At 43.1% G+C, this 16,190-nt stretch overlaps 1 protein-coding gene across 1 annotated transcript in view; it reads right to left on the bottom strand.

Annotated features, from left to right (window-relative positions):
• Window positions 1–16,190, bottom strand: part of LOC137504635 (uncharacterized) — a 99,508-nt gene that overhangs the window by 71,168 nt on the left and 12,150 nt on the right. The window contains exons 4-8 of the mRNA XM_068233216.1: window positions 13,097–13,246; window positions 10,197–10,357; window positions 7,176–7,352; window positions 3,412–3,553; window positions 845–1,029 (exon numbers count right to left, since the gene is read on the bottom strand). Coding sequence (XP_068089317.1) covers window positions 845–1,029; window positions 3,412–3,553; window positions 7,176–7,352; window positions 10,197–10,357; window positions 13,097–13,246 — 815 coding nt within the window. The remainder of the gene's footprint in view (window positions 1–844; window positions 1,030–3,411; window positions 3,554–7,175; window positions 7,353–10,196; window positions 10,358–13,096; window positions 13,247–16,190) is intronic.

The following is a 16,190-nucleotide window of genomic DNA, read 5'->3' on the forward strand; positions in this document are numbered from 1 at the left end:
GCGTCACACTAAGACCTCCCTCTACCAATGCCTAACCTTTACCACCCCACCCCCCTTTCACACAAATCTCATCCAACCCTGCTGCTTCAGCCAAACCCCTTGAAAAAAACAGCATATTTTTGGGCACCACCATAGACAAGTGCCTCCTATTTGTAGCCATATTTTGCACTGCGGGTGGCCCCAACACCCAAAATTACCCCCCATTGTGCTTATGGACGCCTATGGTGGAGCCAAAACTTCTACCGCTATCGAGCACCAAAATTTCCTGTGTGATATCACCACAACCAATTAGAGCAGTGGTAGCAAGATGGCGGCCAGCATACAGATGGGGGGCTTAAGTATTACTGTAGGGGGGGTCGGGGAAAAGAAAGAGTTGAACTTACCCGGGGCTTCTAATGGTCCCCCGCATACATCCTGTGCCCGCACAGCAACTCACCGATGCTCCGGTCCCCACCTCCGGTTCACTTCCGGAATTTCCAACTTTAAAGCCGGAAAACCACTGCGCCTGCATGGCCACGTCCTCACTCCCATTGACATGCGCATTGCGCAGGCGCAGACTGTACTGGGCCTGCTCTGCGCAACAAACTCCTGGTGACGTCAGCGGGAGCAAGGGCGCAGCCGTGCAGGCGCAGTGGTTTTCTGACTTTAAAGTCACAAATGCTGGAAGTGAACCGGAGGCGGGGCCGGAGCATCGGTGAGTGGCTGCACAGGCACAGGATGTCTGCGGAGGACCATTAGAAGCCCCAGGTAAGGTCAACTTTTTTCCCCCGACCCCCCTACAGTACTCCTTTAGGATTGGAGCAGCCCCCAAGGTAGCCATCTTCAGTCACAGACACACACTTACCTTTGGCATAAAATATCCCCTGAAGGTGACATCCTGGGTGGTGGCATGAGGAAGGTTCATTGGCACAATGTTTCCAAACCTCTGAATCTCGTGAATGACGGCGTCGGTGTACGGCATTTCTCTCCGGTGTTCAGTCTGGGGAACCGCAGATCCGATCACCTTCTCTATCTCATTCTGGACATTCTCTGTAAATAGCAATAGAAAGACAATATAAATGAATGGTTCAGGCTGGGTTCACATATGACATAGTGTGAAAAAGTAGCATTTTAGGATGGTGCGTTTGCGATTTTCTATTGTTTTTACTGCATTTTACGTTTGCTGGGATTTTTATTACACAGATGCATTTTGCATGTGTTTTGCGTATGTTTTAATGCTTTTGCGGTTCACTATTCATATGGGTTCAGTTGGGTTCTTCTGTTCATATGTGGGCCGGACGCGCACTCACTTTCTGTGGCAATTTTTGCATAATTTTGTGCCCAATTTAGCAGTTAACTCCAAAGCCCCCATTCATGCTATTGCAAACAAAACTGCTACACATGTTAAGGAGAAAGGGTATAAGCCCTCATTTTATTTTCAAAAAGGCCTTATAGTTTTTGAAAAAAAAAATCGATTTAAAAATGCAAAGGAAAAATGGTTTTTAAACTGTCATTTTTATGAGTTTAAAAAACATGTTACCCCCCATCTACTCCTCATTACCTTGCTGAGCCCCTTTTTCCTTCTAGCAACCTTAAAGCGGTCTAACACCCAGCATTTCAACTTTGCTTTAAAAGATTGCTTACAGCTTAGAAACTATTATGCCAGATTTTTTTTTAAGCAGAAATTCACTGAATGGGTTTAGCTAGAAATCCATGTCCATGCTGAGGTTTAGATACATATGTATCTTTGTTTGGAATGCAAATAGACCTGTGAAAAGCCTGTCTGGGAAGCCCTCTGTGCTCTCTCAGAGAGGTGTTTGTTTATTTACATTGTAAATAGATACATTTGTATCTAAACCTCAGCACGGAAGTGGATTTCTAGCTAAATGCAACACTAAAATGTCATGTTTAACCCATTCAGTGAATTTCTGCTAAAAAAAAAATCCGGCATAATAGTTTCTAAGCTGTAAGCAATCTTTTAAAGCAAAGTTGAAATGTTGGGTGTTAGACCACTTTAACCAATTAACCTTCCTGGACGTAAAAGTTGTGTTTGCACGTGTGTGTGCATGCGCGCTCCCGGCCCACGGTTTGTTAGCTAGGCAATCAGTGAATCGGCCTATGGTGCCCGATCACTGATTCCTTTTCAATGCAGAAAAAGCGACAGCTTCTCTCGGAAGCTTCGCTTTTTCTGGCTCTAGCGTCCCCATGCATCCCTCTAAGCGTACATGTTACGCTTAGAGTGACGTCACGTAAACAAACTCATGGCTGCCATCTTGTGGCCAAAAAGTAAAACTACACCTAAATGTAAAAAAATATAAAAATAATCATATATTTACATTTAAAAATGACAATTTACACCCCACCCTCCAAAAAATATCCACATAAAATGTTTTATAAAAAAAAACAAAAAAAATTACAATAAAAAAAAAAAGAAAACAGGTAAATATTTACCTAAGGGTCTAAAGTTTTTAAATATCAATGTAAAGATGAAATATTTCTATTTTTTTTTTAAAATTATAAGCTTGTAAATAGTGATGGATGCAAAACAGAAAAAATGCAGTTTTATTTCCAAATAAATTATTGTCGCCATACATTGTGATAGGGACATAATTTAAATGGTGTAATATCCGGGACAAATAGGCAAATACAATACATGGGTTTTAATTATGGAGGCATGTATTATTTTAAAACTCTAATGACCGAAAACTGAGAAATAATGAATTTTTTCAGTTTTTTTCTTATTCTTCCTGTTAAAATGCATTTACAGTAAAGTGGCTCTTAGCAAAATGTACCCCCCAAAGAAAGCCTAATTGGTGGTGGAAAAAACAAGATATAGATCAGTTCGTTGTGATAAGTAGTGATAAAGTTATAGGCTAATGAATGGGAGGTGAACGTTGCTCGGATGCATAAAGTGAAAACGAGTGAACGCGAAATGGTTAATTAGCCCCCTCTTTCCCATCCATCAATTTAGTGTGAATATGCCCCTGTGTTCATTTTCACTTATTTGTTGGTATCATTTAATGACTCTGTGTCAGGGTCATAATCGGGGGGGGGGGGGTCTACTAAAAAGTCTACTTTCTATTAGGGTACTGTGAAACCACATCCGGCCTTGCTGATCACTACGTTGAGTCCTATATGAGTCCAGTGGCAGCCATGCTCAGGTGCAATGTGGTGCGACTATTTGCTAAATGGTAACCACACCCCGTTCTGATCGCTCACATGGGTAGGGCTAAAAATGTAATTCGGCTGCATGAAATTTCAGTCAGATGGGGCTTCTGGTGAGAGCCCGTGATTTGTATAGTTTAACTTCTAGCCCTTAGAATCAAGCAGAAAAAAAACATTGACGTGTTCCCAGCTGTGTATATTTCCTGTGCATTAAGAGATGTAGTAGTGGCATCCGCATATACATGTTGTTAACGGCAGAGCTCTTACTTTGAATCTCAGGATATTTCATCATAAGTAGAATCCCCCATTGCAATGTGGATGATGTTGACTCCATCCCCGCGGAGAACAGGTTGGCGATGAGCAACGTTAAATTTTGATTGTGGAAATACCCGGCAGTGTCTGGTTTCTCCTTCACAAAAAGAAAAGGGAAAAGATCATTTTCTTGTGTTTCACAACGCTAAAGGTCCCGTTTCCGTTAGTGATCTTTGTGTCCTGAATTCACACGCACAAATACAGGTCTGTAAACTCATCCCGAAATCAATGGGCTGTTTCCAAATTTGTGCACTTCTTCAGAACTCTGGACAACCCATCTGAATCCCCATATTCGTGGCACGGTTACAGAAATTCCGATGGGTATTCAGCATTCACAGGTGCTGGCATCCATCTCTAAGACTAGTGGAAACCGGCCCTAAATCATCCCAAACTAAGTAAGAGCAGTATACATCAAGATTAAACTGGATGATCAGAAGCAGTGCTGCTCATCAGGACTTTTTTGCGCTATCCGAATCGGATCCGGATTTTGAAAATGGGTATCCGAGCAGCACTGATCAGAAGTTATGTACAGCTGCATGACAAAATATTTTTTTTTCATTAGAGAACTATATATGAACCTTCAAACCTTGATATTTCATACAAACATATTAATTATATGACTAGATTTATATGACTAGATCCAGACTGGCAACATGGATGGTCACAGTAGATCTGATGTACAATTGGCTGTGTCTGTCCACTTCATTTTGGGTATCCATTGGTGTATTTTGTAATGGACAGCAAAGGATACTGGGCTGGATTGTTTCAAAGCATTACCTACAGTTTGTTTGTTCTTCTTAAACAGTTCTAACCAGCATGGGGAACTGTTCTGCATGATAATAAGAAAAATCTTTAATCCTTCTTAGGGCTAGAACCCACTAGAGTGATTTCCCTAAACGCTCAGCTAATGTTAATGGTTGGGCCAAATTCCACTGGAGCAGAACATGCAGCAATTGTATTTATTTATTTATTTATAAAGCGCCAATTTTAGCATTTAGCGTTAGCATTTCTGCAATGTAAAGTATATAAACGCTGGCGTAATTGCTAATCAAAACCTACACAGAGCGATTTTGCTAGCGTTTTGAAGTTACTGCACACTGTAAAAAAAATTAAACTGAATGAAATGACCAATCAGAATTAAAACCACTAATTGCTACACAATTGCTGGCAAAACGCTAACACTTTTTAAAATCGCTACCAAAATTGCCAGAAAACACTCATGAAATCGCTTACAAAATGCTCATACAAAACGCAAGCGATTGCGATTAGCGATAGCGTTTTGTAGTGGGTTCCAGTCCTGAAAGTGGATCCGAGTAGGCATGGACTTCCGATTTGGAAGCTACTCAAAATTGTGATTAAAATGAGGCTTAATTGCCTCAGGTGTGTGCGTGGGAGACATAGGGTTACTTACCTAGAAGACCGTCGGCTTGTATGCGTATCACACGTCTCGAGACACGTTCCACGACTCCCTACTGCGCACTTCCTCCTTCAAGCAGGAAGGAGAAAGTTCGGGGTAGTGAGTCTTGCAACGCACCCCATGGGTCGCGTTCGAGACGTGTAATACGCATACAAGTCGACGTACTTCTGGGTAAGTAACCCCCTGTATTCCGTGCACACACCTGAGGCAATTAAGCCTCATTTTAATCACAATTTCGAGTGGCTTCCGACTCAGAAGTCCATGCCTAGATCAGAGATGAAAAACTAACTATAACAAGTAACTTGTCTATATAGCTGATCTAAAGTTTAGATTTGTTTAGTTTAGATAGTTTACACAACAAATCTAGCTGCAAACAGCTTCAACAGGTTATATGATTATTTCTTCCTGTGATACAATGAGAGCAGCCATATTCTGCTTGTCATCATTACACACAGGCAAGCTGCTCTACATCTCCACCCCTCAGCCTGTGGAAACCTTACTCCCCTCTCCTCCCTTCTCTGCCCCCTTGCTTGGCTGCCCCTTTCCTCCAGAGCCCCCATACCATGGACCATGCAGGCTGGTTTTGTTCATGCTGCGGAGCCCCACATGGTCTGGGCTCCACATTCTGGCTATCCCAGCCTGCACGGGTGACAATGGATTACAGAGGCTTGGGAGGGTAGACCTCACGCTGTCCATTTTCATGAAATGTATACAGTGTACTTAAAACCTGGAATGCAGTTCAGTGCACTATAGCAAAGTCTCATTTTACCCAGTTTAACTACCTAACGACCGCCCCCACACCAATGGGCGTGGCCGCGGCGGCAGCCCCAGGACGCTTAACGCCAATTGGCGTCAAGTCCTTGGGCCGGCTACTACAGGAGATCACGTGCATCTCCTGCTTGAGGGGCGGAGCTCCGCCCCACCATCAGTGTCCGATCGGCGATCACTGCTCAGGAGACTCTTGGACGGCGTAACCGCCGTCTATTTACATAGTATAGCGATGCGATCTGCACTGGCCCCCTGTGTCCCACAGGAGCGATCCGCTGTGATAGGCTGAAGTCTATCACAGCGGATTGCCATGTTTGGCTGACTAGGGGAGGGAGAAATATAAAATTAAGAAAAAAATAGTTAAAAATATTAGAAAAATATTAAAAAAAAAAAAAAAACATCTGGGGGGAGGCGATCAGACCTCACCAACAGAGAGCTCTGTTGGTGGGGGAAAAGGAAGGAGGAATCACTTGTGTGCTGTTGTGCGGCCCTGCAGCGAGGCCTTAAAGCTGCAGTGGCTATTTTAGTAAAGAATGGCCTGGTCTTTAGGGGTGTTTAGCACTGGGGTCCTCAAGAGGTTAAAAACAAAATTTCCCTTTCCGATTTTCTCAAAAACTACACAGCAAATTTAGTGACAATAGCATATAGGGGGCATTGCTATTACCAAACGTAATCGGCACCATTGACTTCAATAGACAATACCTTCAGAATGCAAAAATTGCAACACGAAACTCAGTGTTTGCCTGCGGAGCATCGGATTTTGACGAAATCGGAATCCAGCTCTTTCGATCAACCCCCAAAATTTGGACACTCCCATATCTCTGTTAATAACTAGGGATGATCAATGATATGCTTTTTTCCAAGTTGATGCAAATTTATGTAATTTGTATGTAAATATATGCAGCCTGAAAATGGACCAATCTAATTAAACCCGGATCTAAATTGATTGGTCCATTTTCAAACTGCATACATTTGCATACAAATGTTGGATAAATTCAGAAGTATTTGCTTATCACTGAAATGAAGGGATTGCCTTTTTGGGCTGGTGCACACCGGAACGGTTCTGGAGCGGTTTTTAAACCGCTTGCAGGGGAAAACTGCTTGGCTAATGAAAGTGAATGGAATGGTGCACACCAGAGCGGCTTGTTATTTCCAGAAACGCAAACTTGGGGGCTGCAGCATTTTTGAGATTTCTGAGGCGTTTCTGCCTCAATGTTAAAGTATAGGAAAGTGGAAAACCGCTCTGAAAAACGCTAGATCAGAGCGGTTTTCCAGGAGTTTTTGTTACAGAAGCTGTTCAGTAACAGCTTTACTGTAACAATATTTGTAATCTGATACACAAAAACTCTCCAGAAAACGCTAGGCATGTTTAGAAAACATGCCTAGAATGGCTCAGAAATCTGCTCCAAAAACCTCTAGCGTTTTGCAGATCTGCTAGAGGTTTTTGGTGTACTGGGCCTTTCTCAGCAATATTCAAGTTTCACTGCATAGCAATCAAACTAACTTAGCAATATAAAAATATAAGAAAATAGACCTCTAGCTGTCTCGTTAAGAAGGTGTCAATAAGATTTCTTTGGTCGTTAACATCCAGTTCCTCCTTGTACTTTGTAAAAGTCTCTTTAATAAACTTGCGCAACTCTGTGTTATTTTGTTTCACAGTCCTATGACCTCCTGGCAGCCAGCGTATCACAGCATGGAAGGTGTTGTACATCTGGGGGAGCCAAAAAACAAATCAAAAATCAAAATTATTTCAAAAATCAATTATTATTAAAGTGGAAGTACTTTAAAATGTATTACCATTTCTCCCTTCTTTATATTTACAGGTGTAATTACGTAATTTATTTTTAATTTTTAACAATAAGGTATCATTACCTTTATCATTGCCCCTCTGGGACATGCTGCCAAGGCAAGGTACCAGGTGCAGTGCTAGTCATGCTGGGAGCTGATTAGCCTCTCTCTCTGCAAGAGCTCCCTAATGCTGGGAATACACGGTAAGATTCGATTCTGTGCCTGATCGTTTTTGCTGCTCGATTCTGCGGGCGATTCTCTTATCTTCTTTTTTCTTATCTTTTTCCATTGTCCCCCGTGCAGAGTCGAGCGCGGAAATGATCGGGCGGGAGATCGGACATGTCGGAAATTATCTATAAAGCCATCTAAATAGCTCAGAATCTTACCGTGTATTCCCAGCATAAAAGAAAAGGGAGGAGGGGATTCCATAGGGAGACACACATGACTTATGTAGAGGAGTCCTGGACAGCTCACAATGGTATTTATGTAGCCCCCTGGTGCCAGGGCCGGCCCACTCATGAGGCGGGGTGAAACTTTTGCCTCAGACGGCACTTCTAGGGCTTTGTGCCAAAACGTTGTGTTTTTTTACTGCTAGGGTATAATAAAACTTTTGCTATAATTGCATAAATCCAGGTCGAGACCCAGTCATCCTTTTTACTTTTACACTGTAGTCTGACCCAGTCCTGACTCAGACAGGAACTGCCACTTACATACCTGGGGCTTGATTCACAAAGCGGTACTAACCTACTTATCACGCCTAAAGACTTTTGGGCGTGATAAGCATTGCACTAAGTAAGTTAGCACCGTTTTGAGGAATAAACTCGTGCGCAAAGTCTGGTGCGCATGCAACGTCGCATAGGGTTTAATGGGCACTGCACGCTGCACGGTTGCGCACAGGACTTTGCGCATGAGTTTATTTTATCACGCCTAAACTGAGTTTAGGCATGATAATGGGCTTTTCACCAGCGTGCTAACAGTTAGCACTCTTTAGTGAATCAAGCCCCTAATGTTTCACTCTTTCATGCAGAGAAAGAAAAAAAGGAACACAGCATAGGTATTTGTGTGCTTGGCACTGTACATACATGTCTATCTCATAATGTCATATGTCACCTCAGGTATCCTTTAACTGGGTCCCACTAGCAGTTATGAAGAATACAAGCACTCAAGCACACCTTTATGGTAAACGTATTATACAAACACAGCAAGGAAATGAGCAGCGCTACTTAAAAACAGACTAGTGCCAACCTGCAAAAGAAAAACAAAAATTTGCTTTCCTAAAACAGAAAGAATTTGCGATAATTCAGGTTGGAGTGAGCTCGAGATGTCTCCCAGAGCACCACTGCTGAATATATGCAAATTAACCTGCAAAAGAGTGCAAGCCCCACTTGTGGGGTCGAATACACACCTAGCATACACATGACCTGTCTACCACTGGAGGAGGATGTTGGTTTCCATTAACAGCTTGCATGCAACCTATTAAGTACTCGTCCCTCCCACTGCGAAGAAGTCAATCCTCCATGGGAGGGGCCTAACACTAACTGATCCACCTTTTTGCACAGTATTATACAAACACTTTATTCCCTTTCAACCAGTGCAACAGTAAAGACTCTGGCAATTATAAGATGCGTCATCCCTCTGCCCACAACTTACAGTCACAACATTAATAAACGGTTATCGGCCCTCTGAACCAAAGCCGCCAACTTCCCTTATTAAAGAGATGAATTCTGTTAGGGGGGCAGGGTTGGCTCTAGCTACAATGGGGCCCTAGGGTAAAAGTAGCTGGGGGGGCCCTGAAACCCTCCTTCCAACCAAATCACCCCCAGGGTTCCTGAGCCGGCTGCCAGGCCCGATCCGACCCTCCCTCCTCGTTATACAATATCATTAGGTGTCCATCTTATGTCCTCTAAAAAGCATTTTGGGGTGCACATTATTCAACTCCTTTTCCTATACAGAGTAAATACACAGCATCTCTGCTCTCACGGGTCACCATAGCTAGAGGAGAGGAGGGGCACCTTTGGGGGCCCACAAAGGCTGTGGGGCCCTGGGGCAATTGCCCCCTATGCCTCTATAGAAGCACCAGCCCTCAGAGGCGTAGCTAGGGTTTTCAGTGCACGGAGACAAAGATGGATTTAGTGCCCTCTTCCCCATGGTTAGGCCTGCAGAGCTTGTAATGCCCTTCTCTGACTGCCTGTGCTCTCCAAACGGTGTAGTTAAGACCTTTGACCCGGAACTAATGGCTGCCACATGCCCAGTAGCTTTCCTTTAAATGAGTAGACAGTGCTGTCCACACTCCCTGCGGCTCTCACTGCCAGCCACACATTCTCCTCAGCTCAGTTTCTCCGGTGGGGGCGGGCATCTTTCGGGCAGGGATGGGGTTCCTCCCAGTCCCAGCCAGACATGCTCTCCTCCACTGCTGTATCTAGTTTCTCTGGTAGGGCGGGGTGGAAAAGGCTGCAGGATAATTATTCATTCTGTACATCATGGTAGATATGCTGCCAGCGGCGGTAGGCAGCCACTGTGTGCCCCTAAATCGCTGCGCCCGGGGACATATGTTCCCTTTTGCCCACCCTTAGCTACGCCTCTGCCAGTCCTGTAAAGGGATGAATGTGTTGGCCATTGTGGAAAACACAGGTGCAGGAAAAGGGGCTTCCTGTGAAGGAGAACCAAAGGAAGTCTTCCTTGGATGGTGAGTATATCTTCTACTAATAAGTTGATTTTTGGAGGAGAACTTGGATTTATGCACGTTCAGCTTTGTGATCTTACATACCGCAACCATCGGGGAGGAAAGCAGTCTCGTGTTTTCATGTACTAAGCCCATTAGTCTCAGCAACACTGGATCTTCATAGTTAAAACGGTGGCCGAGTAGGATGGACACAATGATGTTGGCCACGGCAGCATTCAGTATCATGGTGTTTTCAAAGGGTTTCCCTGAAATCATAGCAATATAAGATTCCTTTTGTTTCAATACAAAATTAAAAAAAAATACAAAATAGTAAAAATAAACGTAAGTATATGCCACCTGTGAGTTGGGTGCAGTGCAGTTTGTAGGCTAAATTGCACCCAGGGCGAGGATGGAAAAAAAACGCAGCATGCAGTACCGATTCAAAATCGCAAATCAGAATTGCATGCATGAGCCCTGAGATGAATGACGGCTCACCCTGCTGCCGCTCAAATTCACGGCAGCATAAAATACAATTCCCCCTTCAAGCTTAAGCAACTCAGAGAGGGAAGTAATTTGGGGTCTGGAGCGTGTGGGGTACGCACTATAGCACTAGTGCTATGGCAAAGCCCAAATCAGGTGCTGCACAGCCACCACCGTGCGCTGAAAGCACCTGCTTCAAAAATATATAACCTGTTAGGAACAAATGTCCATCTTTAACCACTACAGGATCACAGTTTTTTTCCCCCTTCAAAACCAGAGCAATTTTCACATCATGCCCATTCATTCACCAATAACTTTATCACTACTTATCACACTGAAAAGATCTATATATATTTTTTGTGGGGCAAACTAGGTTTTTTTTTGAGCAGTACTTTTTGCTAACAATTATTTTATTTTATGTACCTTTTACAGGGAAGAAGGAGGAAAAACATTCATCATTTCTCAACTGTCATTATGGTTTAAAAATAAAATGTGTTAGGCTACTTTCACATTAGGACGTTGTCGTTTGATGCAACGTTAAAGTTGCACCGCAAACTGACAAGGCAACGCGGGCAAAAAGTCGCAACGCAGCGTTACCAATGCATACAGCATATACAGTAGAAAATACAGGCAATGAAGAGTATGTCACCAAGTCTTACTGAGCATGTGCAAACAGTCTAACACAGCTAAAAACGTGTATAGTGCACAGCATGCAGCACTTGCATTTAACGTGCAGCGTTAGACACCGACACAACGTCTGCACTGTGAACAGGCCATTGATTTTTCATTGCTGTGAGTTATTCTGCGTTAGGTGTTGTTTTAACGTGCGACTTTAACGTCGCACTGTGAAAGAGGCCCTAATGATAAAACTCACACATTTTATTTGCCCATTTTTCCTGGCTATTACAACATTTAAATTATGTCCCTGGTACAATGTATTGTGATGATATTTTGTTTGGGGGAAAAAGGTGTATTTTTTACATTTAGTGTTTTATTTAAACCATGGCAATAATTACAAGTGTTTATTTACAAAAATAAGATTGACATACCTTCATGACATACATATTAAAGTCCCCAGGTAACTATTTATGTATTTTTTGATTTATAAAATGATGTAAATTTTTGTATTTTTTTCTACAAGCAAATAATTGGTAACTGGAAGTGGTTAAAAAATGATAAAAGTGTATTTAATTTTCCTATTTATTCGTGTATAATAGTGTATTTGGGTGTATGTTTACTTTTTGGTCACAGGTTGGCTCTACACTTAGTTCCTGACAGTAGACAGGAACTAGTGAATGTAACTGATTACTTTCATTCTATGAATAAAAGTCAACGTCTTGCTGGCACTGGCTTTGCGTGCATGGAAAAAGGGCGCCAGAAAAAAAGAGCCCAGCTGGATAGCGAAATGGCGCCGGTGGATATAGAAATATCAATAACGATAAACATCGTTAAATAATTTGGTAAACGATAAATAAGGTTTTAAAACATATACTAAGCAATATATTAATGTTAAAAATCGTAATGTAATTCAACAATAAAGATTAACCCAACCCTACTCTCACACAGAACCCTCCCCTGGTGGTGCCTATCCCTAACCATCCCCTGGTGGTGCCTATCCCTAACCACCCCCTGGTGATGCCTAACCGTAACCACCCACCTGGTGGTGCTTAATCCTAACCACCCCCGGTGTTGCCTAACCCTATCCGCCCCCTGGGTGGTGCCTAACCGTAACCGCCTCCGATGGTGCCTAACCCTAACCACTCCCTCTGCACAAAAACCTTTTTACACATAGAAACAATAATATCTTTAATAACATAAAATCTGTACATACAAACAAAATCATATGACAAAAACTATAACGTTGCAAGCCTCTAAAATGATAACATATTTAAAAACTTTAAGGTTCTAATATTGTTAACGATATTTTCTGGGCACCCGGTTTTCTGCTTTTTTGCCTTTTTAACGATAATTGCATTAGAGTCTATGGCGGTGCCCTTTTTGTCCACTAGCCACCGGCGCCCTTTTTTCCTGCCTCCCTGGCTTTTATTCATCACAGGTACGGTGATCGGGTTTGGGAATAGCTTTGTGAAGCAATTTATGGAGAGAGCTGTGCTGCAGATAGTGAAAACAATAGTTAGGCCTGTGTTCTGTGTCACCAGTGCAGTTTCTTGCTGCCACAATACCAATTCACCATCTACAGCAGCAAAGAAGAAAATACTCAAAATAATTTTGATAGGACTTTTTCACCTAATTTTTGGTACTTTTCTCAGTTGTAAAATGCTTTAAAGTTATTATTAAAAGGAATATGAATATTATCTCCAAGGTGATAACTCAGGAGAAAAGGTTATTTGCATACGGGCCTTGATATTTAACAAAAAACACAAGTCACGCAACTCGCTAACGATGCAATGATTGAAATATAGAGATTCATCTAGAATTTGAGGGACAATATTTTCAAGCTTTCATGAAGAAAATTGCAGTTCCATTTTAGCTGCATACTGCTAGTACAACTGACAACAACTAACCTTGGTAGGACTTAAACTTCTTCAGCAAAAATTCACCCTCCTCAATGATTTTATTTTCAATGGTTTTCTTTCCCATCCCATAATCCTTTAGTGTTGAAACAGCAAAGCGCCTCATTGTTTTCCAGTTGTCACCATTCGCAAAAACAATTCCTAAAGAGAAACTGAAGAAAATAGTAAAGAAAAAAAAAAAAGAAAGAAAAAGAAAGAAAGAATAAGTGTTTTAGGATCAGGAAGCTGGTAAAATCTTAAAGGACCCGTTTCATGAACAATGCTGTGTCAAGCAGTGCTGTTTACTGCAGATACATACAGTATAGAGTGCAAATTTACTTCATGAAATCAATCCCGTGCTTGTACTGGCGTCTGTGACGGGACACACTATCACTGTGCAGGGAAGTCGAATCAGCCTCTCAACTGATTTACTTATGCTCCCCCTGCCTATGTAGATCGTTCCTAAGGAGTAGAGATGGCCCAACTGTTCACCTGGTGAATAGTTCACAGCGAACAATGGTGTGTTCGAAACGCCCCCTATACATTATAATGGAGCCAAAAATGTACCCCTCACCTCAGAGTCAGCAGACACATATCAGCCAGTTAGCTACCCCCCCCCCCCCCACCTGGACCCCCCCCACCTATCAGAAAGCCAGCACAGCAGCCATTTTACACTGCCTGTGGCTGCTGTGAAGGAGCCTAGGGGCGGAGCTGTACTGCTATGGGGGAAAGCGTTAGTTAGGCCTGTGTTCTGTGTCCCCAGTGGAGTTTCTTGCTGCTACAGTACCATTTCACCACCTACATAACCCTAAGGGCCCTTCAAAAGGCTGTGTTTTGATATTGGCATTTTGATGTTCAGTGTGTCCACACAGTGCACTTTAGCTGCTGAAGACAGGTGCAGTCAGTGCTTAGTGCTACAGTAGTTCACCATTCTAAAGGTGGCCATACATGGTACAATTTTTCAATTAGATAATTTAGTTTGATTATTCCGTTAGATCGAATATAAAGATTTTTCCAGCATGTCCGATCATTTTCCCCGAAAAAACGGGATAATCGTTCGAATTTCTTGATCGGAAAAAAATAAAAATTTAACTTTCATTCAATTCGATCATTTAGATCGAATAAATGGGAAAATCGAACGTTTTTATTGTACCGTGTATGGGCACCATAAGGGCTGTTTTTCTTTTTCTTGTTAAAATGCAGTTTTGTGTGTCCAGTGCACATGCTTGCTGTTGGAGAAAGGTCTCCTGGTCCTAATAATGCACCGACTATAACCCAATAATCCTTCACCACCACTCCTTGCATAGTATCCACTACTTTCCCCTGTATAAGGGCTCAGTGCAGAATACGTGTTTTTTTTTTTTTGTCACTTAACTGTCATTGAACTACCTCAGCCCAACCATAGGGACTGGAAAACCGTGATCGCCTGCACTCCCATGATTGTGCGCATAAGCACGGCAGCCTCTACACACCACTACACAAAGATTGCCACAGACAGGACTAACATTTATGTCCGGGAGGTGTCAACTAGCAAAAACAATTATTTGCTCACCTGACATTATCACTAAAGCTCTTTGCGTTAAATGTGGCGTTTCATATGTCAGTGTGAAGCGGGCGTAACTCTTACACTACCTGATGGACATGTACACATGCCGGACGTTTTAAAACACTTTATTCCACCAATTTAGGAATGTAATGTGATTTCTGCCCTTTAGCGATTAAAACAGGACTCTGCCTCAACTCCGTAATTTTTGGTGGAACTTTTGCCATGGATCCCCCTCTGGCATGCCACAGTCCAGGTGTTAGGCCCCTTTAAACAACTTTTCAATCACTTTTGTGGCCAGAAACAGTTTCTGTCAATTTTAAATTCACCTGCCCATTCAAGTCTATTTGCAGATTCGCCAGATTTGCAATATTTTGCAGAAATTCGTGTTAACAAATCTTACATTCGATATTCAGCCCATCACTACTTTTAGGCTGCTTACACACAGGGACGTTACAGGCGCACGTTAGTGCAGCTTGTAACGCTCCCCCATGCACAGCAATGTAACACAAGTGGGCTGTTCACACTGCCCACGTTGCGTTACATGTAACGCTGCACGTTGTAGTGAAAGTGCAGCATGCTACGGCGTTACAGCGGCTTAAGCTGCGTTAGACTGTTTGCACATGCTCAGTCATATTGTGGAGGAGCGGAGAGCGGCCAGGCACATGGCTAATTAATATTCACTGCACGTTGTGACGTACAGTGTTTACTTCCTGGTGCGGCCTCTCTGTGCGGCGATTGGCCAGCGGGACCACGTGATGCCGCATGCGTCCAAGAGTGCGCATCACGGCATCACGGACGCCAGAGTGAGCTGCACAACGCGGCTCACTCTGACGTCCACATCGAACAGCACCAGGCCTTGCGTTAGGTGCACGTTATGCGATCTTAACGTAGCACCTAACGCAACGTCTTGGTGTGCAAGTAGCCTTAATTATAATATAAAATAGTAATAAAATCCAAGTAAAGTTTGTTTGAAAATCATAGTGAAATACCTTGGCACAGTGATGAGATGTACACATGCAGGAGATTCTCCTTCCAAGCAGTCCCGAAAGCTCGCAGAGACAAATGCAGCAGGTAGGGAGGAAAATAAATGAATCCATGTTACATTTTAATAAAATCGTATAGGACCATATGCAATTAACTCTTTTCTCCTAAGTTTCCTCCTAGGAGATCATTTTCATATTCTCTTTAAAGAAATGAGCTTTACTCACCTGGGGCTTTCTCCAGCCCCTAGGAGCCGACTGTCCCAAGCCGATCGCTCCGCTCTGCGCCGCTGTCCCGTCTCCATGCACGGTGCGGAGGCTGACCCCAAAGTCGTCCGCATTGCACCTGCGCGAACCGCCACTGTCAATCAAGCCCACGTTGTACGTGGCTTACTGTGCAGGCGCAGTAGTTCTCTGGCTTGTGGATCAGAGCGTGCAAGCAACGTGTCAGCGGTGCAATGATTTTGTATTCTTCCTGTGTGGCAATCGCTGTCTCTCATATCTAGGACGCCTTCTAGTGGCGTCTTAAGACACAGCTGTATCATCCTTGGGGCACATCTGGCTATGGGGAGGGGGACTG

Source organism: Hyperolius riggenbachi, chromosome 4 (assembly GCF_040937935.1).
Source record: "Hyperolius riggenbachi isolate aHypRig1 chromosome 4, aHypRig1.pri, whole genome shotgun sequence".
Taxonomy (NCBI): Eukaryota; Metazoa; Chordata; class Amphibia; order Anura; family Hyperoliidae; genus Hyperolius; species Hyperolius riggenbachi.